The sequence below is a fragment of the Polypterus senegalus genome, chromosome 5, assembly GCF_016835505.1.
Source record: "Polypterus senegalus isolate Bchr_013 chromosome 5, ASM1683550v1, whole genome shotgun sequence".
NCBI classification, from domain to species: Eukaryota; Metazoa; Chordata; class Cladistia; order Polypteriformes; family Polypteridae; genus Polypterus; species Polypterus senegalus.
This window is the reverse complement of record NC_053158.1, coordinates 136,294,952-136,320,472: the sequence shown is the minus strand read 5'-3', so window position 1 is coordinate 136,320,472 and position 25,521 is coordinate 136,294,952. Positions and strand designations below refer to the sequence as shown.

At 34.4% G+C, this 25,521-nt stretch overlaps 1 protein-coding gene across 1 annotated transcript in view; it reads left to right on the top strand.

Annotated features, from left to right (window-relative positions):
* Positions 1 to 25,521, top strand: part of LOC120529518 (adenylate cyclase type 1-like) — a 557,890-nt gene that overhangs the window by 388,169 nt on the left and 144,200 nt on the right. Inside the window, exon 6 of the mRNA XM_039753390.1 lies at positions 9,039 to 9,197. Coding sequence (XP_039609324.1) covers positions 9,039 to 9,197 — 159 coding nt within the window. The remainder of the gene's footprint in view (positions 1 to 9,038; positions 9,198 to 25,521) is intronic.

The following is a 25,521-nucleotide window of genomic DNA, read 5'->3' as shown; positions in this document are numbered from 1 at the left end:
CATAAAGCCAGTACATATAATCATTAACTTAACTTAATGCAAGGTAGCTGTTTAAAGTTAACTTCGGGGAGTCATTTTTGGAGTGAATTGAGATAAGTTGTATTCTTCAGTATGTTTACTACAATATTTTAATGAAGCATAATTGTGAGTTGTACAACAATTATTCATAAAATGCACTTGCACATTGAAACAAGTAATTTATATTGACAACTAAAACACTGCACAAATGTAAATGCACATGCATTTATCTGTTTAAAATTACTTTAACTATTTATTGTATTAGAGTTTGCTGTGAAAATATGCAGTTCATGTAATGTGTTTTTATGTGAGTTTTTATAGTGTATCAAATCAGAGAAGACTCATAGTTTCAACCTCTTATTTTGTGTATATATTTTATGTATATGTGTATTGTGATGCATGAGTCGTTGTCTTGAACCCCAAAAAGGAGGCTGAATCTCAGCACTTCAGAAAAACCAGCTTTATTCAACTTGAAATAGGAACAGCACGGTTATTTATTTTAGCGGGATCTACCATTCTCCTATACACAGACACACCAAACGGTGCAAGGGTGATTTATTCAGGCAGGCAGGCGATAGCTCAATAGCTCGAATTTGGATACAAGTAGCTTCTATTTAGTCGCCAGAAATATCTTTGTTAGGAATGGAAGTTGAATTTAGTCTTTAAATTTCTATGGTAAAAAAAAGTTATGCAATGATGACTACATTTAACTATATAAAGTCAAAACTTGTATATATAAAGTCATTCGCGAATATATAAAGTCAAAACTTGATTATATAAAGTCACTGTCGGAATAAATAAAGTCAAAACTTTAATATATAAGGTCAGCGTCGGTATATATAAAGTCAATACTTGTTTCTGAATATATAAAGTCAAAACTTGAATATATAGCCTAAAGTCATTCCCAAATATATAAAGTCAAAACCTGAGTATATAAAGACGGCGTTGGAATATTTCAGAATATATAAAGTCAAAACTTAAATATATAAAGTCAGCATCGGAATATATAAAGTCAGAGCTGGAATCTATAAAGTCAAATCTTGAATATATAAAGTCAGCGTCGGAATACAAGCTATAAAGTAAGCGCTGCAATATATAAAGTCAAAACTTCAATATATAAAGTCAGCGTCGGAATATACAAAGTCAGCGCTGGAATATCCATCCATTTCCCAACACGTTGAATCTGACCACAGGGTAATTTTCAAAACATTAACCGAACAGTGTTTTTTTAATTTATTTTTCTGAATACGTTTTTGTTAACTTAGTTCAGTTCAGAGTCGTTTCAATCAATAGATTTTGACTTTCACTTTATGTATTCAGGAGTGAGTTTATATACTTCAATGTTGACTTTATATAATCAGGAATGACTTTATAAATTCTGAAGCTGACTTTGTATATTCAGAAAAAAGTTTTGACTTTATATATTCCGACAGTGACTTTATATATTCGGGAATCTATACTAATAAAAGGCAAAGCCCTCACTGACTCACTGACTGACTCACTCACTCACTCACTGACTCACTTATCACTAATTCTCCAATTTCCCGTGTAGGTAGAAGGCTGAAATTTGGCAGGCTCATTCCTTACAGCTTACATACAAAAGTTAAGCAGGTTTCATTTCGAAATTCTACACGTAACGGTCATAACGGTCGATAACGGTCGACAACGTCCGCCATGTTGAACTTTCTTATTTATGGCCCCATCTTCACGAAATTTGGTAGGCGGCTTCCCTGCGCTAACCAAAACCAATGTACGTACTTATTTCGGTGGTATGACGCCATTGTCGGCCGCCATATTGAATTTTCCAAAGTCATCAATTTTCAAACTTCCCGTGTAGGTAAAAGGCTGAACCCATCTTCACAAAATTTGGTAGGTGGCTTCCCGGCGCTAGCCAAAACCGATGTACGTACTTATTTCGGTGGTATGACGCCATTGTCGGCCGCCATATTGAATTTTCCACACGTCACTAATTCTCCAACTTCCCGTGTAGGTAGAAGGCTGAAATTTGGCAGGCACATTCCTTACAGCTTACTTACAAAAGTTAAGCAGGTTTCATTTCGAAATTCTACGTGTAACGGTCATAACGGTCAACAACGTCCGCCATGTTGAACTTTCTTATTCATGGCCCCATCTTCACGAAATTTGGTAGGCGGCTTCCCTGCGCTAACCGAAACCAATGTACATACTTATTTCGGTGGTATGACACCATTGTCAGCCGCCATATTGAACTTTCCAACATCACTAATTCTCCAACTTCCCGTGTAGGTAGAAGGCTGAAATTTGGCAGGGTCATTCCTTACAGCTTACTTACAACAATTAAGCAGGTTTCATTTCGAAATTGTCTGCGTAACGGTCATAACGGTCAACAACGTCCGCCATGTTGAACTTTCTTATTTACGGCCCCATCTTCACGAAATTTGGTAGGTGGCTTCCCTTAGCTAACCGAAACCAATGTATGTGCTTATTTCGGTGGTATGACGCCACTGTCAGCCGCCATATTTAATTTTCCAACATCACTAATTCTCCAACTTCCCGTATAGGTAGAACGCTGAAATTTGCAAGGCTCATTCCTTACAGCTTACTTACAAAAGTTAAGCAGGTTTCATTTCGAAATTCTACGCATAATGGTCATAACAGTCAACAACATCCGCCATGTTGAACTTTCTTATTTATGGCCCCATCTTCTCAAAATTTGGAAGGCGGCTTCCCTCCACTAACTGAAACCAATGTACGTACTTATTTCGGTAGTATTATGCCACTGTCGGCCGCCATATTGAACTTTTCAACAGTCTTTGTTACTTATGGGCCCATCTTCAAGAAATTCTATCGATCAAATAACTGTCACTTACCGAGTGGTTTCCATGCCCGGAAATACCACCTACCTTTTCCATTCTCTTTGTTACATATTGCACGGCCATATCAGGCTCACTCTTGATATCCGGAGGAACATTCTGTCTTATGTATTGAATGACTGGGACAGGTTCAAGGTGTGGACTGATGACAGTACAGGAGATAATTATACTACACAGGAGCACTAGAAGATTGAAATGCTTAAGCCCTTCACCTATGGTTCTGCATGTGAGTTGATGGCTGCCGCTGAATTGTTCGGTTGTCGCTTTCAAGTGTACCAAAATGGCCAAATATTTTACACCTTTCGACAACCGCCAATGCCTCTTAAACATCTTAGATTCACAGGTGACAATTTCAGTAGTGGACACTTTGATGTTTATGAATGTTTAAACTCTCAAAAGCTGGATGTGATTTTATCGATGAAACCGGTTGTGTGCTTACAACGCTTGACAGATGCCAAATGTCACTTCAACACAACAAATCCTGCAAATACTGTCGTTATTGAAACAAACCATGAAACTCAAACCGATTATGACAGCAGCAATCCAAGCTGGGAGATTTGAGACAAGATTACTGTTCACATGGCCAACTGTAAGTTACATGCTCAAGAGTAAGCTCAGTGCACAGCTTGGTCATGTTACAACCGGAGGGCCGAACTGACAACATGGTATACAAAGAGATCCTTAACAAATAATTATTGGCATATTGTCCCACAGTTTAAAAAGGTTTAATTTTCTTCTTAATAAAAATTTGAATGCAGTACTTCACCGCTGCGAAGCGCGGGTATTTTGCTAGTGACTTTATATATTCAAGTTTTGACTTTATATATTCTGACGCCGACTTTATATATTCACAAAATCAATTTATTTGCCTGTTTGGCACTCCATAGTATATGTGTGTGTGTATATATGTACACATGTATGACAAAACAATTACATTGTCAATCATGTTACATTATTATTAAAATGTTTCCTTTTCTTTTACTTCTCCGCTGCCAAGCGCGTGGTACTTTGTATATATATATATATATATATATATATATATATATATATATATATAGATATAGATATAGATATAGATATATAGATATGACAACAACACTCATATCAAAGACAAAACAATTACATTAACAATCATGTTACGTTATTTTTAAAATTTTTCCTTTTCTTTTTCATAACTTCTTTAACACACTACTTCTCCACTGCGAAGCGCGGGTATTCTGCTAGTATATATATATATATATGTGTGTGTATGTATGTATGTGTATATACTCGTATATATATGTATGTGTATGTGTGTATATATATTTATATTTATCTGTATGTATGTATATATGTATATGTGTGTGTGTATGTATGTATGTATATGTATGTGTATATATATGTTGATATGTGTATATATATGTATATATATGTAGATGTGTATATGTATATATATATATATAAATATGTGTATGTGTAGATATGTGTATATGTATATATGTATATGTATATATGTTTATATGTGTGTGTGTGTGTGTATATATATATATGACAGCAACACTCATAACAGTGACAAAACAATTACATTGACAATCATGTTACGTTATTTTTAAAATGTTTCCTTTTCTTTTTCATAACTTCTTTAACACACTACTTCTCCACTGCTAGTATATATATATATATATGCTGGTATTCTGCTAGTATATATATATATATATGTGTGTGTATGTATGTATGTATATGTATGTGTATATATATGTTGATATGTGTATATATATGTATATATATGTAGATGTGTATATGTATATATATATATAAATATGTGTATGTGTAGATATGTGTATATGTATATATGTATATGTATATATGTTTATATGTGTGTGTGTGTGTGTATATATATATATGACAGCAACACTCATAACAGTGACAAAACAATTACATTGACAATCATGTTACGTTATTTTTAAAATGTTTCCTTTTCTTTTTCATAACTTCTTTAACACACTACTTCTCCGCTGCGAAGCGCGGGTATTTTGCTAGTCTAAAATAATTATAATAATGTTTACAACCAAGCCGAAAACATTTTTTCCTGTACTGTTTAACCCAGAGGCGTTAACGACAATAGAGACGAACTTTGTGAAAGGAACATGAGCATCCTTTTAGTACATTTGGATTTTCAATTAAAAAAATCATCATCAATCATTATAAACGAGGAACACCAAAAATCCTCAACTGCACACCCTCCTCCACCACTTAGATTAATATGATAATGCATATCCAAGATTGTCTTGCCAATCACAACTTTTCAACCCAAGAAAGGGACTCACATTGTTCCAATATGTCCAATGGGGATTTGCTCTTCTGTCTTCTGAAACTGATCTACCTGACTTAAACATACCCTCATTTACTTTACTTTTGTTTGATTTATCAAATGATGCAACTGATTTATGAACTGTTTTTATTGTTTGTTCACATCTCAAAACATAGTTGAGCATGTATAAATTACCGTGCTGTTTTAATCTCTAGATATAGCAGTGGTACCAACTTTTGGTTATTATTATTCATTTTTTTTTTTGTTTTGAGGCAGTAGTTCAATGTCTTTTGTGGAAATTTTATTAGGACTATTAGATCTTTTATCTAAAAGATATTATTGCAGTGAAAACCACAAAATTAAGGAAATTGCTCTCTTAAAACTAGTTGTAGTACATTTTAACTACACAAGAATCAATTTCAAAATGTGCATTTTTCTCAGTGGTTAGTAAATTACTTTAGAGTGTGATACATGCTTTTGTGGTTTCAGCATTCATGACTTGGTTCTGAAAAAAGAAACATACACTATAAACCACAAATACTGGGATTTTGCAAGTCATGTATTTTAGCATACAGAAGCTAATCTTTGGCCACGTATGAAGTCAGCACTGTACAATGCCACTTTCAGGTTCTGCCTTGTCATCATACCTCAATTGTACATACACACATCACATTCAATCAAATTCTTGAACATTTTCAACCTTTAATCTTTGGTACTGATATATAAGTTTACATAATGTATTAAATAAGTGAATTGTGATAAAAAAATAATTCCACAAGGTTGGTTTTCATCATTATCTTTATATTGCAAATTTTCTGCTGCCTCTGGTTTGTAATTGTGACTGTTTTTAATCTTGATTTCATACTAGCAGGAAGACCACAGAGAAACCTTACAGAGTCAATAATGAACAGGGCAACTAATCAGTAATATAAAAGAATAGCAAAAATGTTGAGCTATCAGGGTGAGAAAGCAAAAGTTAAAAATACATTAAAAATACTTTTTTTTAAATTTTATTTAAGAGAACAAACCACTTACAGAAATGTACAGTGCAGTTTAACATACATTCACATACAGTAAACAATACAACAGTACAGACATTGTTTTCCAAAAATAAATTCCATCAAAACAAAAGGATACATACTGTAACTACCTGTCCTTGACCACAACAGAGAGCCATGTGGCAAAAAGGCCATACAGGGACCAGAAAAGCGAAGTGACAATAACATCAGTTCTTTTAAAATTTTGATACATTCTTAAATCATTCTTTGTATACAGAATTTCTTTTTTTTCCAGTTTAAAATATCAGATTGCATTACCATTAAGTTATAACATGTGTATTAGGATTCTGCAATATGCAATTCTTCATGCAAGCAATTTTGTAGTTGCCACAGTAGATTGTTTGTTACATAATATTAACTCATCTGTTGTTACTCAAATTATTGCTGTTAAGATGCTAGGAGAAATTTAATTTTAAACCAAAATGATATGAACATAGAGCATTCCCATAACATAGGGTGCAGTGAGGTGGCCACCTGTTGACAGCGTTCACAGTACAGATCTTGTCCTGAATACATTTTAGACAGTTTTAAACAAGATATGTGTATAATATATTGATTATTAGCTGGAATATGGCATACTTTGAAGAAATTTATGAATAGCTGCATTCCATAACTTATCTTAAATTCTAACTGAAAGATCCTTTTCTCACCATCCCCTGAGATCACCTGTTGGTGGATTTCTGAAAATTTGTTAACAAATTCTAAAAATACCTCATCAAAATTATCCAGCATTTCTTTAGGAAAAGAAATTTGTGGAATTTGAGGAACATTATTTATATTATTTCTCATGAAGTATCTAGTATATATAAAAATGTGTTGTTGGGAGATTACATAAATAAACATTGTGCAAACAAAATCTCTAAATGACTGCTAGGTAGTGAGTTACTTCCATAAATTGTATGTAGAATAAGATAAGGAAGGCTGAAATATGGTAATATTTTCAGATATACATACAAAACTACTAAGTGCATCACTTAAAAGATTTTTTTTCTTTGCAATGATGCCCTGTTTATCTATCTATCTATCTATCTATCTATCTATCTATCTATCTATCTATCTATCTATCTATCTATCTATCTATGAACTAGCTTACAGGGAGGATTTTGAGATTGATTTCATTTTCATGGCTAACCAAGCAGATGTGGTATCATTGATTTCTGCCTCCTTACAACAACAACAACATTTATTTATATAGCACATTTTCATACAAAAAGTAGCTCAAAGTGCTTTACATAATGAAGAAAAGAAAAATAAAACACAAAATAAGAAATTAAAATAAGACAACATTAGTTAACATAGAAAAGGAGTAAGGTCCGATGGCCAGGGTGGACAGAAAAAAACAAAAAAAAAATTCCAGACGGCTGGAGAAAAAAAATTTAATCTTCAGGGGTTCCAGGCCACGGGACCACCCCGTCCCCTCTGTTTTGTATCATCCCTTTTACCAATACACCCCGTAAGTGCAGAATAATCTGAGAATTTCTGCAAGTGACATGACCTGGTGTTATATTTGTAGTCAGCGGTGTACAGAATGAAAAGAAAAGGAGATAAGTCTGTTCCTTGTGGTGCTCCTATGTTGCTCACATCTACTGTATATCAGAAACACAGTCCTTGAGACTCATAAACTGTCTTCTGCCCAACAGGTAGTCCATTATCCAGAACACCTGCATTTCTCTGTGTTTACCCCTTAACAATGATGGCTGGATGGTATTAAATGCACAGGAGAAATCAAAACCATAATCTTCATACTGCTGCCTGCCTTGTCCAGGGTAGAATAAGTCTTGTGGAATAGAGGGATATTTGCATCCTCCACTCCGATATTTGTCTGTTAGGCATTCTGCAGTTAGTCCAGATGTGATTGTGATGGAAGAAGATGCATCAACAATTTCTTGCTTTCTTTCTTCAAAATATAATATAATGGTCTACTAATCAAACATAATTGATCATTTTGAGAAATACGCTTTTTTACTTTGGCTTCTTCATTTATAAAATTTAGCTGCGTACGATGTAGATGAATTGACACTTGACTTGCCCAGGCTGCTCCCTCTGTAGTTTAGTTCAAGGGTATTTGCTAAGTGCAGCTCAGTACTCATTGAGGTGTTCTAGTAATACCACGGCCTCCCACCTCTTGCTGTATTTTTCCATTACTACAGATCCCAACCTCTTTTGTGCTTTTTTTTTACAAGAGTTTTTTTTCAGAGACTGTTAGAATAAGTGGAGCTGCAAAAAATTAGAAAAATGTATTAGCAGATTAATAGTAATGAAATGTCCCCAGCCTTGAATTATTATAATTTATTTCATTATAAATATGACTATTATTTTTTTAGTTTATGTACTACTAATATATATTATTCACCTGTTTTTGTGTTTGTCTGGCTTCTATAACTCTGCCATTCCAGAAATTGGCATATCACGAACATTTGTAGTAATAAAATACCCTGTATTGGCCATTCCAACAGATGGTGTATCAGAAACATTAACACTGCTTTTATGAACCCCATACCAAATGGTATATTAGAGAGACATATCCACTGCATATGTCATTCCATCAGTTGACATATCACAAACATTTGTAGTTATTAATTTTTGTGATGCTTAAAATGACAAATGCAGTTCATTTTTTACTACATGCCTACAAAAATTCCAACAGATGCTGCACTGCAATTATTAACATGAAATACGCAGAGGTCTACCTTGATTACATAGATTTCAACCTGTCTTAGATGGCTTCATGACCAAGTAAATAATGTTCAATATGCATGAATGAAAAATAATTCCATAAAGGCTCTATTTTGGATTATAATTTTTTTTCCTTATTTTTAGGTCTGTAGCAGAAGCCACTGAAGTGGATTTAAACATGAGAGTAGGGCTGCATACTGGAAGAGTACTTTGTGGAGTCCTTGGCCTGCGTAAATGGCAATATGATGTCTGGTCAAATGATGTGACGTTAGCAAATGTAATGGAAGCTGGTGGTTTACCTGGGTAAGCAAATACATATATTTTGCCTATAGCATAAAGTTTAAGAGTATAGTATATTTTAGTCGGGCAATTATGAATGCACTGAAGTTCATATAAATGTTAATAGCCCTATAATAATAATTCACTAACAAAAATAACAATGGATAATCAATTTATAATATTTTCAATTTCAGTGTATTCAAATGACTCTTTATACATCCAGCTATCTAAACATCCATTAATTTAATGCTTTTTCACCTATTCCAGGCACAGGGACCCTATCATGACATCTTTATGCTCAACCAAGAACTATCACAGCCCATCACAGTGCGCTCTCATGTACAGTACATATCCATACAACACCTATTTTAGAGCCAGCAGTAAACAAAACCAATGTTTTGTTTTTTTTTTAATGTAGAACGAAACTACTAAGGTCCTCAGAGAAAAAGAGTATGCAAGTTTCTCACATGATGTACCTTAGATGAGAATTTAAATCAAGGGTTCTGTATATTATGTTTTGAAAAATAAAACTATACCCTCAGTATAATTAATCTTTACACCCTCAGCATGTAATTTTCAATGACTTTGAACCCATTCCCCAAATACCATCAAAGAACTATTACAATTACTGAGACTAACCATTTAGATGGATGTTATTTTGACAACAACAAAATTCTGGCTAACATTACCAGGAAATAAACGGTCAATGAATAGCATCAACAATACTGGCAAAATGTGTGTAAAAGATACATTAAGCTTCAAACATTGTTGCACTTTGCCACAGGTGGGGTAATATATAGTAACTGTAAGAAAGACACGACAGAAACATCAAAAAGGTTCCGGATCTAATAGGGACACCTCGTTTAATGTTGTAAGACATGGGGTTGAGAGAAAAGTAATACATTTCTATGTCAGGCATACTGATGTGCCTTCTACACGTACTTATCTTGACTTGTGCCATCTTGTTAGCTCTCTAGGACTAAGGGCTTTAAAGGAGCTCTTCTTCAGTCGTCTTTGCTGTAGATGAAATGTACAAAGAGGAAAAGCATAGTGCAACCCCAAAATTCTCCCTGGGCATCAACTTTAAAATGACTACCTTAAGGCTTGTGGGATGTTCATGGATGTGACATAGCCAGTGACTCAACAAGTTCTCTCAATGTATCAATGAAAACAAGAGTGTGCGGTTATAGTGATGAAGAAACACATACATTGGAAAAAGGACCACTGAACAATCAGATCAGTCTTAGTGTTTGCTGAGTCACCATGCATGAAGCACCAGAATATAACAAAACGTTTATGAACCCAATCATTCTTCCTGATGGGTATCAACAATGCATGCTGTTGGGTCATACATTTGATGCTTAGATACAAGTAAAGCAGGTTTTATTGTAATGGGAGATAATTTGAACTCAGAGAGATATTCAGGTTCAAAGAAATGGAAATGTTCAAATAGTAAATGTGCTGTTAACATTAATTGTTAAAAAGTGCCATCCAAAAATTATGGTAATAATCAAACCAAGTCCTAACACTAAAGTCTTTATGGAAGTGCCTATTAACTTCCTCTAAACTAGAAAAAAATATTGTGGAAAAACAAAGAAAGGAAATCTGATGCTTAGATGCAGAGAGCTGTGAGCTGCCATCTTAAATGGGCAGGATTAGATGACACAACATGTGATATGACTTCTACATCATGTGACCAACAACAGACACAGTAGCCATAATCAATATGGCCATGGTCATAGTGGTGACTATATTATACAAGAAACAAATAATAATAATAATAATAATAGTAACAAGAGTTTAAAAAGTCCGAAAACTTCCATAAGTGAAATGGGTATTCATGATGATCAGGAAATGGGCCAGGGTAAATACCGGAATTTAATATGAAAAACAATTGCCAAATACAATCCAAAAATTCAGCTTAAAATATTTGCAACAAAAAGTCCTAACTAAATATCCATTGCCTAACTAATAGGAAATTGTACAAACATTTTTGTTTGTATATTTAAAACCTTTGACACTGACTTTAATGTTCTTCTGTAAATAGTATGGCCACCCTAAATCTAGCAACAATGTGAATCTGTAAAAAATAACAAACAAAAAGTCTGAACATAATTAATTAAAAGAAACATAATCATGATAATTCAGAAAAGTACAGAGCCACTGAAGGGACATATTGCTTTTTTTTTTTCTTTCTGGGAATTAATTTTGTGCGTACCTCATACCATTACATGCACATTTGGAATAATGTTAATGATACTCAGATTTCAATATGGTGTGATGGTTGTCCATAAATATAATCTGTCATGAATTTCCATCTTGGGCTGGTTCCTGCCTGGCACCTGGTACTGGCAGGATTGATTCCAACCCCTCTTACTCTATATTGGACATGTTTTTTAAAAATTCAAAATAAACAATGTTTATCAAGGAAGACATTTGCATATCTGGTTTACACTTTGCTAATAAGGAGTTCTGGGTTTTATAATAAGGATGAACAAAACACACTGATGTAGATAAAACTTTATTTGTCCCCATGTTGTAAACTGGCTTTTACAAAAGTTTTTAAATAAATAACACATAATCAGATAAAAAAAATAAATTTATATATATATACATACACTGCGGTCTCAACACCCACCAGAATGACAGAAAAAGAAGAAATTTTAAAAAGAAAGAAAACTTGTGACTTGGCAGTCACAGTCACAGTGAGGCATTATACCAGCATATTGCTGTTGGTGTTAAGGAGCTCCTGCAGATTTTCTTGACACATTTCTGCCGAGTGATTTTTTGGCTGAAAGTCCTCAGTGTTAGTGTGTCAGAGTAAGGATAGGCAGCACTGTGCCCAACTTATAGTCCATTATCCAGGACAACATCAGCTATTCCACCTGAATATCTCTGAGCTTACCCCATAGCAAAGACTGCTAGATGGTATTGAAGGCACTGGAGAATCAAAAAACATAATCCTCACTGTGATGCCAGCTATGCCAAGGTGAGAATAAGTCTTGTGGAGCAGATACTGTATATAATTGTGTCCTCTACTCCAGTCTTTGTCTGGTGGGCAAAGTGCAGTTTGTAATATAAACAACTAGCCAACCCTTGGCGTACCATACGCCGCATAATAAGGCCGGTTTTTTAATGATTTTTAAGCACAGGGAGAAAATTAACATTTGAAAAATCGGTAATGTAATAAATCAGCAAGAAAAGCAACATTGTAACAATGTAGTTGAAACTGACTGGTTTAATATACTGCCCTCAGTACTTAAATTAGAATGATGTCTTTTTTTTAATGGGGCCTACTAGTCAATCATTCTGCTGGACACATCAATAGCAGAAGATGTTGTCTTACGTGAGCTATTTATGTAAACTTTAATTTTGAGTTTTCTAAACAATTATGCTGTATGAAAAAGGTAATTCCAACCACTGTATGTAAACAGGTTGCATTGTAGGAGGCAGGAAGTAATAATGTAGAAAGTACCACCAAAATGCATATGTTCTTTTGAAAAATGATATTCTTTCTTTCAGACATCTTTATGTCATTTGAATGCTCTGATATGGCACATTAATGACTTCTCTGGCCAAACCACAAGTATTTGTTAACATGCTGTGGGTATTGCTTTCACTTGTGGCACGGGATGTGACATATGATGTTAAAATGTTTTCTCTTTGCGTTTGCTTCATTGATTCTATTGATTTGATTAAGACAGATAGAAAGTTGATTCATCCAGCAAGCACAGGTTTTGAAAAGAGAGTATTTTCCTTCATTGTAAGTGTTTTGATGGAAAGAGAAGAACACTTTATTCTGTTACTCAGTTCAAAATAGTTTTAAAGAAATGTTATAATTGCTATCCTAGTAATAGGCACTGTTTGCACTTATAGGGTCCTTAGCAGCTACAATCAAAAAAGGTGATTTACTGAACAATAAAGAAGTAGTAATTGTAGCACATGGGCAACCTCTTGTTTTAACATGTTTTCTTAATTTTTAATGCATGTTTTAAGATTAATCAGAAAATGTATGAAGCATTAGACATTCTATTTAGGAAAACAATTTTAATGCAGTGTAAATGATTGCAACAACAAATATTAGTGATGTAAACAAGTCAATATTATAAAATGTGTTAGAACTGGCTAAAATTAACTGTATAATAAATTAGATCAAAAAATAGCATTTCTCACAGTAATGATAGCACATATTCCTAAATGTGCTGAATTAAAGTGATAATTTGTATGAGCTGGACACAGTAATGAGAGTAATACTCTGTTCTAGTCAGCTACACTCTTAAAAATAAAGGTGCCAAAATGGTTTATAAGAGCAATGCCATAGGGGAATGATTTTTGGTTCCCAAAAAAACCATCCATGTGAAGGTTCCAGAAAGAATCTTTATTTGTTTGTATCAATAACATGCTCAAAAATTGACCATTAATAAATGATAACAGATTTGTGAAGTAGAAATGGGTTTGTGTTTTTAAAAGGACGTTAACACATGAAGTTTGGGTTTGTATCCTGATAGGTATCCTTTTTTGGGATCAAATTTTTATTAAACATATATTTAATTGATACACATCAGAAAATGAGAGTGTTTTTTAATGTTAACAACAAAGAGAGAAAAAAGAAAAAAAATACCCAATACCCTTCATCCTATATTATACATTAAAGATTTCTATGTCATTCTCATATTAGAAACCTTTTAAAATCCCAAAAAACAGTAACATCTGTAAAGAACCCTGCTGGAATTTAACAGTTCTTTGTCAGGCAATAGCTCTACAAGGAACCACACAACTCAGTTAAATGCCATTACAGAAAAATTATTTTAAAGGAGGTGCGCTCTGTAGTGTAGTTCAATTTGTGAAAATTTGCGTAAGTACTGAAGGTAAGAATGTTATTTATTAATTGTTATCATAGTTAAACTGAATAAAAGGTGAATTATATCCTCCATCCATGTAATGTGTAATTAAAGGAGAAAGACTTTTCTTATATTAAATAGCTCTTCTGGACACCAGAGTAGACAAAAAGAGACATGTAGGATGCCTAACTGTACTGGGAACTGTAGGATAGAGTAAGAATTTGGCTGCCTTTAGAAGTGGTCTGTTAAGCCTGAAGAAGATAGTTATTAGAGAATTAATTATATGGGAGAGAAGAGAAGAGCTTTGTTTAATGCAATTACTTTTTTATTCTAGTGCAGTATAGTCTTTTTTTAGCATTTTATTAAAATCAAATAACATTCCATACAATCAAGTCAAGTTTAATAAAACTAGGTTTGAAATAATTCAGCCTCCATCCATGAGAAAGAGAGCTAGGTCAGCAGACTAAAACTTTAATAACAGTAAAATATGTAGATAAATAAATGAATAAAAATAAATAGAATTAAAAAGGAGAGCATCCGCTTCCTAAATGCTTTAAATGCTTATTCTAAAATTTTATTGATCAGATTCTGCAAGGTTTTGAAAAAGTTTTGTACAGATCCTTTAAGTGAGAATTAGATTTTTTCCCATTTTAAATAATATATAACATCAATTACCCACTGACTAAAAAGAAGTGTTAGGATTCTTCCAGTTGAGCAAAAGAAGCCTATGTGCCAATAGTGAAGTAAAAGCAATAACAGTTTGTTTGTCCTTCTTCATTTTAAGCCCATCTGGGAGTACACCAAATACAGCTGTTAGTGGATTGGGAGGGACTGTGACATCAAGGCTGTCTGAGAGGCATTTAAAAATGTTTGTCCAAAATGATGTTAATTTGGTGTACGCCCAAAACATGTGACTCAGCGAGGCTGGAACTTGATTGCAACACACGAAGGTTGGATCTTGCCCTGGAAACATTGTGGACAATTTTAAGTGAGACAGATGTGCTTGATATATAATTTTAAGTTGAATAATTTTATGCTTTGCGCATATGGAGCTTGAGGGAATTCAGTCCATTGCTGCCTTTCACTCCTTTTCTGAGATGAGTGAGTGAGAGATCCTTTTTCCACTGTACTCTGGGATCTTTAAAAGGGACCAAGTTTAAAACGTTTTTACTGTATATAGTATGGAAATACCGTCTGAGTCCTCAAGACTGATCAATATTTCATCTGGAATAGAGGTAGGTGGGAGTTGAGGGAAATTGGGTAGGCTTTGCTTGACAACGTTTCTACTTTGAAGGTAGTGAAAGAAATGTGTTGCTGGAAAGTTAAATTTAGATTGTAATTGTTGTAGGATGCAAAGATGTTGTCTATATACAGATGCAGTTACGGTGCAGTATAATCTTATCAAAAGTTAGAGCCTTATGCTCTAAGATAGGCATCAACCACATAGATACTACACAAGAGTTCTTAGTGTGTAAGCCGTACCTAGAAGATCAGAGCAGATTATTTCCATTATGTTTGTGTGTCTCCATTATTATTATAATAGCATGGCAAAAAATATTGCTTAGTGTTTTCTTAAAGAGATTGTGAGGCTTCCAATTCAGAAAAAAATGAGAAAAAAGATTCAATTTCCTGTCAATCCAGATGATTCAAACAACATTCAACAGATTTGAAAACACTTATTGCTGCAGCCAAACTGTATAATCTGCCAGCAGGATTTTGTAATACTTTATATAAGGCCATGAACATCCAAACAAAAATCACCTAAAGATGACTGTAGATGTGGTTTTAAAGCTGCTTTTTCTCTGTTTTATTTAAACTGACCCTACATAACAAAGAAGTCCTCATAATGTCAATCTGATACAGAAAGCAGTAATGACCTTAGTGATCCAGAAATACCACAGCTCAGTATTCTTTAGAGCTAGTTTTGAAGCAGTGGACAGCATGATTTTCAGATTCAGTTCCTCCTTCTTTAGATTTATCATAATAGTATGTTAAGCATCCATCTAAATAATGTTATTGTAATAGTGGGTTAATATCATATATTTCACAGTAGATTTATATGAAAAATACTATGTTTAAGCAAAGAATAAAATTAATACAATTATCAAATGTTAATGTATTATGTGCTAAAATATGGAATGGCATTACAGATGGTCTACAGAGGAAATGCCAATACAGATGGTCTAAAGGGGAGAATGCTCTATTACAATATTCTACAGTAAAAATGATTCCAGATCATTGTTATATCAAAAAATAACTCAGATGTTTGGTAACATTTTGTAATGGAGTACAGAAATGTAGGCAGTTTACAACTCAGTCCCTGATATTAGAAACTGTCCCCACAGTAAACTTAATTCATGTGCAACATATATATATGGATAATGAAACAGTTCCCTCAAATCTGTCCCTTTTGTAAAGAAACAATCAGTTCTAGCCAAAAATAATTTGAGATAAATATTGCTTTGCAATTAATAGTGTGTAGATGGCTCTGCATTGTGAATGCTTCTGTGGAATCTGAAACACGTTAGTTTTAGCTCCAGTGTTGTTTCTGATGTGGTGTGATGGATTAATATTTGGGAGCACATGTTTACTAATTTTACTGTTTCAGTGATATTTTTGTAAATACTTTAGTATATTCTTACACTAGGCTTTGATAACAATTATTCTGAATATATTACAATCCAATTAGACCAGGGTTTCTCAAACTCAGTCATGGGGACCAACTGTGGCTGCAGGAAGCACTGTATTAAACAAATAAAAAATAGTGAAATACAATTAATTTTCTCTTTAATCCATTTGTTTCATTTTTTTCTTCGAGTTTCATGTTTATGTAGTTAAGTTCTTAACACAAATTTTATAAACAAAACAGGTATATTTAACATAAATATATTTATGAAAAGAAAACAAGAACTCCGTCAGAGAAAGGAAGCATGAGTCAAAAGGACAGGGAATTGCTCAGCTCTAATGGTTTTAGAGAAGTTAATTGAATGCACAGTGGATCAGGGTATGAAAAAGTTAGTCAATAAACAAAATGGAGGTCATAACCAATGGAGCAAACTATTGAGTGGTAAAACCAAATGAAAAAACAGTCAGAAGTCAAAGCTTAAGTGTTCAAAAAACAGGAAACAAAACCAAATGCAAGGAAAGGGTTTTAGAGAAAATATCTGGATAGTGTGTTGGTGCATGGTGCAGGATTAAATGGAATCATGCTGATGACACAACATGATGCAACTTCCCCTAATAACCATCCATCGCATTATGGTAGTGGAACCTGAAAAAATAATTGTGTCCATAAGAAAACAATATGGCATTGCAGTATTTTAAATCCAAACTTATAAAACAACAAATGCAATTAAGAGCTGAAAACAGAAAATGAAAGTAAAAATAAGTTCTCCATGATTCAAAACTGTTTTGTCTTGGTAAGGTCCTAGGGTGATCCTATTCTCCTCTTCATGCTCTTTATTATATAGACCTGAACAAAATGTCCTACATTCTGGTTATAGCCCTTACAGGTGCATCTCAATAAATTAGAATATCATTGAAAAGTTAATTTATTTCAGTAATTCAATTCAAAAAGTGAAAATCATATATTATATAGATTCATAATACAAAGAGTGATACATTTCAAGCATTTATTTCTTTTAATTTTTCTGATTATGGCCTACAGGTAAAGAAAACTCAAAATTCAGTATCACAGAAAATTAGAATGCTACATAAGACCAATACAAAAATTGGTTTTTAAAACAGAAATGTTGGCCTACTGAAACATATATCCATGTACTGTATGCACTCAATACTTGGTCAGGGCTCCTTTTCCATGAATTACTGCATCAATGCGGGGTGGCATGGAAGTGATCAGCCTGTGGCACTGCTGAGGTGTTATGGAAGCCTAGGATGCTTTGATTGCGGCCTTCAACTCATCTGTATTGTTGGGTCTGGTGTCTCTCACCTTCCTCTTGACAATACCCCATAGATTCTCTTTGGGGTTTAGGTCAGGCAAGTTTGCTGGCCAATCAATCACAGTGATACCATGGTCATTAAACCAGGTATTGGCGCTTTTGGCAGTGTGGGCAGGTGCCAAGTCCTGGTAGATGGCTTCGCTGACATCGGACTTGATAAAACATAGCGGATCAACACCAACAGATGACATGGCTCCCCAACTCATCACTGACTGTGGAAACTTCACACTGGACCTCAAGCAACTTGGGTTCTGTGTCTCTCCACTCTTCCTCCAGACTCTGGGACCTTGATTTCCAAATGAAATGCAAAATTAACTTTCATCTGAAAAGAGAACTTCGAGTTTCACTTTTTGAGTTGAATTACTGAAATAAATTAACTTTTCAATGATATTCTAATTTATTGAGATGCACCTGTATATTTTAAACGACCTTTTATATCTATGATGTCAGGCAAAAAGATAGAGTGTGACAAAAGTACAAATACAACCTAAGTAGATGCTTGTTACCAGGTAGCTTTCTATCTTATGTTCTGATCTTTCTTAGTGTTTACTAGTTTGGATGGACTAATGGACCCTCCATGAATGGAAATGACAGAGAGAGAGATTGCATGGCTTTGCAGCCGTCAATTATCCAATTTTAATGGACCTTGAGAAACCTCATGCAGATTCAACCCCATTTTCACCCCTTGCTTTCCTCCTGGAGGGGAAGGGGTGCCTACCTATTTCTTCCATTCCAACATTAATGTCATTCCCTTCTGTATTATCACAGCCTGCGTGGACTGGCCAGTCAATTCCTGTTTTGGAATTTCTGTTAAAGCTATCTGCATCCATATTATATCTTGGTCTAGTAAGTTGTAAATGTCCCCAAGCAAGGGCTAAGACAGCTTACCTGCATTTTAAAATATATTATTAGACATTAATAAAAAAAAAGACATTATCAATCTATATGGTAGATATTACTCTCCTTTACAACAACCAACATAATATATAAATATATATATATATATATATATATATATATATATATATATATATATATATATATATATATATATATATATATATATATGTGTATATATATATATATATATATATACAGAAATCTTGTTTATAAGGAAAGCAAAATCATGATCAGTAATTTTATATACTTCAAAACTTTTAATATAAAGAAATCAGTAACCAGTATAAATAAAATATTTGCTGCTGAAAGAGGAGAAGTGTTATGCGAGTCATGAAAAACATGAAACTGTCCAAAATGCTGCAAAGCAAATGCCCAGTTCCTGTTATCTTGCCTAAACCAGCTGCCTGCCTGATTTCCCAAACCGATGTCTTAAAGTTTCCCACTGGCATGATGTTTTATGAAGCTGACTGTGAGATGAGCAGTCATTTCAGAAAAGTGGGAAAGATTCTTTTCCTCAAAGACTGAGAAATAAACATTTCCATGTACAAAAAATTGTTTTTCTAACTACAGGGTTTAACCATGATTCTGTTTTGTACTGAATTAAATGAAGAGGAAACCAGAACAGTACTGGTGCACCAGACAAACAAATAGAACACAAAAGCAGAAGAGCTACTAGAGCACCACTTGACTTAGCTGAAAATAACACATTTCAAAGTTACATATTGGACTGGGCCATCTGGACAAAAACGGATTAAAGAGATGCACATCTTCCTACCACCAGCTCTGCATGATCACCATGGGGCCAAGGACTAAAAAAGCAAACAAAAAAAAAATGCTAAATATTATCTGTAAGCCTTACTTAGTTGAGAACCGCAAGTACCTAACACTAGAACAAACAAAAGTTGAACAAGTCTTGTTTGCAGTACTAAAGCACCAGCTAAATATTTTGTAAAATGGCACTAATGGCATCATATGAATCTCAATGAGACAATACAAAATCTTCAAAAAATGACAAAACATAACAAAACGTTGCTGAAATGGTGCACCTCCAAAACCATCCATCCATCCATCCATCCATTGTCTAACCCGCTGAATCCGAATAGGGTCACGGGGGTCTGCTGGAGCCAATCCCAGCCAACACAGGGCACAAGGCAGGAACCAATCCTGGGCAGGGTGCCAACCCACCGTAGGACACACACAAACACACCCACACACCAAGCACACACTAGGGTCAATTTAGAATCACCAATCCACCTAACCTGCATGTCTTTGGATTGTGGGAGGAAACCGGAGCGCCCCTCCAAAACCTAACTATGTAATTATCATAGTTTTTTGTCTAATTGTTATTTATCCAAATTTACCATTAATACTCTTTGTAGATTCATCTATGTTTTTCTTAACTTTATTTTCTACAAGTTTTACTCTATCCTTAATACAGATGTCTTGTGGGTAAATACCTTACCTAGAAAGTAAATTGACAAACTTTTTTAATGAGTCGACTGCATATAGATCAACTAGAGTATGAGAAACAAACAACCTTTTGATATATACATAGACAGAACAAACAAAGATGGTACAAATTTGAAAAGCTGTTGTTCATTTTTGTCCTCAGCTGCATCATTCACAAAAGTGGTAAGTATGGGTGTGGAGAAAAGGTGCTGTATCCTCTCTGTTGGTTTTGAAATGCCAAATATTAACTACAATGTCACGGTCAAGAAAGGTCCTGCTGATGTTCAGCAGATCAAAACAATGACAAACCACTTTTGTGAATGATGCAGCTGAGGCCAAAAATGAACAACAGCTTTTCAAATTTGTACCACCACCTACATAATTTGGACTGTTTTCTGTTTTTGATTTTGATGATATTTTGGTTAGGCAATGTGGTGTAGTGGTTAATAAACCTGACTCTCAACTAAGCTATTGCCAGTTCAGTTCCTGCTTCCAACTTAATGTGTGACCCAAAGGAAGTAATTTACCTTTGATACAACTGTTAAACAAATACATGTAAACAGTTGTACATTGCTTGTGTTCTTCCACAGCATCTTATAATGATGTTCATTAGAGAAAGGTACTTTATAGAATAAAGGAAGTTTGTTAAGTGGGTTGAAACCACAAATGGGATTGATTAAATAGTAATGCTTATTTGTTAGGTTCAGCTCATTTATTAATCGTTATGCAAGCTAATACTTTGTTGAAAAGCGAACATAGTAAATCAGAGATGATTGGTTGACTTAGGTTAATAAAGTTATTTTCTTTAGAAGTGTTTAATAAATGTCCTACTTAAGCCCTGTGATTCAAATAGTGTTTACATTCCACAGAAACACTGCTTTAACCTTAAAATGACCTGTTTCTGCCTTTTTATTACCTTAATCTGAACAATAAAATAGCCATTATAGAGCTACCTTCAAAGTGCTCATGTGTGCATGTGCCATGAAAAATGACTTTTCTTCTTGATAATGATCAGAATTATGAGGTGGCATGGCTTTTATTTGTGGATATATATGTGTATGTATGTGTGTGTGTATGATGCAAGCCTTCAACTTAAGATATGCATATCTTAACTAATAGCATTCCGCTTAGCTAATTTATTGTATCAGACAAAACTAGCAGTCAGCCAACAATGGCGCACTAATGGGAGGGAGCCCCTCTGATTACTGTTTTGCGTACTGTGCACAATATAAGTCACATGTTCAGTTGAAAAAGATAAAAAAGTTTAAATTAGCATAATCTGACCTAGTTTATGAGGAGGCAGTGCCTATCATGGCAGCACTGTGTGCATGGTAGCAATAAATCTTGCGCAGTGTGCCAGTTATTCACATTGCATACTACCACATGCCTAGATACTGGGTCCATTAATCAAATGAACGTGTTGTTTTCAGAAAACAAAAAAAACAAACAACTTGGATTAATTTTCACGTGGAATTCATGGGCAGTGTACTTTGTAATATAAAGCTAGGAGTTCATTACAGTGCTGCATGCATGTGATGGGTTTGGCCATTGTTTTCATGTCATGGTACGCTGTTCCATCTCCGCTTGCTGTGAGAAAGAATCGCAGGAGTTGCAGCCCAATTTCAGGGGTTGCAGTGGCCCAGTCATCCTATAAATGGGTCATGTTATGTGTGTCAAGGCACAAGTTGTCGATTGAGACAAACATTGATTTTCAAGGGCTAGGAATGCATGAGCTTTTGCATTACAAACAGACAACCCTTAAAATTTTATAAGTTTAAAGTAGCGAGGCAGTGAGCCATTAGCCCATACATTTTAATTCCTGCAGAATTAAAAAAATAAATATAATTACAAAATTAAACCTGTTACAATTAGTTACTGTGATTTTCTTATTCAACAACAATATTTTTCAGACACATTTTATAGCAAATAAGTCTGTATTTCTCAAATTATAGTTCTATCAAGCAAAAAATGCTTGTAGGAGAAACACACATGAATCTAATCTAATTGTGCAAGGAAAATACTTTGACAAAATATTTCCAATATCAGCACCATGGGATCTACCTTTTATTTACACCATAATGAAGAATAAAGGTTTCTAAAAATAGCAACACAGACAAACAGGATGTTTGACTGATCCAATGTCCTCTTCAGCATAGTGGAGCCACTGTAGTTGTACAGATTTTAGAGGTTAAAACAGAATTCAAGAGAGTATAACAATAAAGTTCTTAAAAAATATTAATAAGAAATTTCTAAGCCTATACTGTAATAAAAACAAATTGCATTTTTACAGAAACAAATGGCAGCTGGGTTGGCAGAAATATATCATTAAAAAACAGTAATTTTGTAATTTATATGAAGGTATATATTTGACAGAAACTGTTAATTCAATGGTATACTAATGTCATTTATTATGAGTAAATTATCATATAAACTAAGGTTGCTCAGTACACTATATTACAGAAATAAACAGTAACCCAGCTATTTTATATAGAAAACAAGCTGGGTTGCCAGTAATATACCGTAAAACAAACTGAATCATTTTAATTCTCACTATGGTATTAAAATCTTAAAAACCTTCAAATTTATGGTAAAAAATCAATTGAAAGTATAACTGCATAGTGGATAATTTACAGTATCTATATATATAATTCACTAAGGCAAGACAACCATGGAAAGCACGCCGGAAGGGGCGTGGATTCACTAAGCCGACAAGTAAGACACCTATGGCGCAAGCAGGAAGGAGCCACGCCGGAGGTGAATCGGCATATGCAGCGTGTAAAACGGTTTGTGATGGGTATCCCATGGGATCCTTAATACAATCCTTTACAACTGAGGTTAAAACACAATGAAGTAAGCAATCTTTAAAAACCGAGTTTTCGGTTACGACGCACGGCCCCGTGCACCATAACAAACTGTTTTACATGCTACATACAGCAATTTGCATCCGCGACAAACATGCTTCTTCGTAGATGCTCCTGCAGGAACACGGAAAGTCTACGTGAGTCACAGGTGCATCTGGACTGTGCAAAGACGACAACGACTCAAGTAACGAGTTCGAGGTGGGCACATGAGCGATGGCGGTCCGCCAGTTTTCAGTCACGGACGATTGTGTGTTGGTTCGTTCCGTGCATTGTCACAATGTTGCTTTTCTTGCTGATTTATTACATTACCGATTTTTCAAATGTTAATTTTCTCCCTGTGCTTAAAAATCATTAAAAAACCAGCCTGATTATGCGGTGTATAGTACGCCGCGGGTTGGCTTGTTTTACTATAATTAGTAGGAAATGCTAATGCTAGCTATCCATTATCCAACCCTCTATATCCTAACTACAGGGAGTTAAATTTTAATGTTTTAAATAATAATACTGTGTCTAGTATCTTAGCACATGTCTCTACCTAACACATTAGCTGTTGTATTTCCAATACTACATACTTTATTTCTTATCTAGTCAAGTAAACACTATTTACTTCAACACTTACCTCTGTAAAAACTCAAGACTAGAGCATAATTTCACAGGGTAATCTGTTCCTCTTGGAACAGAAGTAGCTTCCAGACATCGTGCAAAATGCAGATATAAATGTAGTTATCTTGTCATTCACAAGTGTTTTGTCAATGCTCATCATGAAAAAGGTAACACTTTGAATGGAAGGTCCTGGAAAAGTAACATAAGCAAAATAGAACACAAGTGTTAAATTAACCAATAGCTTTAAAGTATTTATCTATCTATCTATCTATCTATCTATCTATCTATCTATCTATCTATCTATCTATCTATCTATCTATCTATCTATCTATCTATCTATCTATCTATCTATCTAAAGAGTAACAGCCATCATACTCTGTATTATTGCTTTATGCTCTCAGGGTTTTCTAATTTTTATTCATCTTTGTAAAGAGGGTCCTCTAACATGTAGCTTTATATATTATTTACAATTTCAAACTGGAATTTTTATTATATATAAAAGTAGCGTGGATATAACAGAAAACTAAAATATGTATGGACATTAATTGAACAGGTACGCAATATTTAAAATGAGATGTTCTTACCACAAATAATAAGGCAGGGTGTAAAAGGAAGCTGTTTTGTTTGTAATTCTTGAGACACAGTGAGTAAGCCAGGAGGAGCAGGATCCTATTTGTTATCTTAGCTGAGCAACCTTGTGAATGACTGTGAGCAACATCTAGCTTTCCCAACGTCTGAAGGCCCCATGTATTTTTTTTCAGCAGCAACATGTCTCATAGAGTAAAGGAGTAGTTTTCCTTTTTTGTCAAGACTACTAAGAAAGCTGAATACCTGTGAGTTCTTTAAAATGAACTGCCATACCATTCTCATTAAACAGAAAAGGCCACTCCTCTAAAACTTTAGGAATGCTGGTGCCCTGGTTTATTTCCTTTCTCTGACAGTGGTTGCTGTGCATTCCTCATGGTTACTCCTTCACCTTCATCTTTATCTTCAAGTTCAGCTTCTCCACGTCAACTGTATGCCACTACAATCCCAAACTGGACTGATAACAACAACACCAACAACAACATTTATTTATATAGCACATTTTCATACAAACAGTAGCTCAAAGTGCTTTACATATTAAAGAATAGAAAAATGAAAGACACAATTATAAAACAAAATAAATCAACATTAATTAACATCGAATAAGAGTAAGGTTCAATGGCCAGGGGGGACAGAAAAAACAAAAAAACTCCATACGGCTGGAGAAAAAATAAAATCTGTAGGGATTCCAGACCATGAGACCGCCCAGTCCCCTCTGGGCATTCTACCTAACATAAATGAAACAGTCCTCTTTGGATTTAGGATTCTCATGGAAAGGCTTGATGATGATGATGGTCACGTAGACTTCTGCCTTTTAATCCGTCCATCATTGTTGGAGCATCATGAAGCTTTTAGTAGGTGGTGGTGGCGCAGGCCACCACCACAAAGAAACCAGAAAAAGAAACAGAAAAGAGTGATAGTTTTCAGATCCCATACTTGAAATTCCCAGAAGATGTAATGCAATCCCTGGAAATGGGCAAAAGACCAGCCCAAATTTACACAATGAAATGATCAGAATGTACTGTAGAATCAGAAATTCACAAAAGTCAAAGAGGTCCTTAATACTTTGGCATTTTATGACCTCGTTCTACTGTTTTAGCGAGTACATATGGAAATGAGGTGGAAACTCTAATATAAATATCCTTGTCAC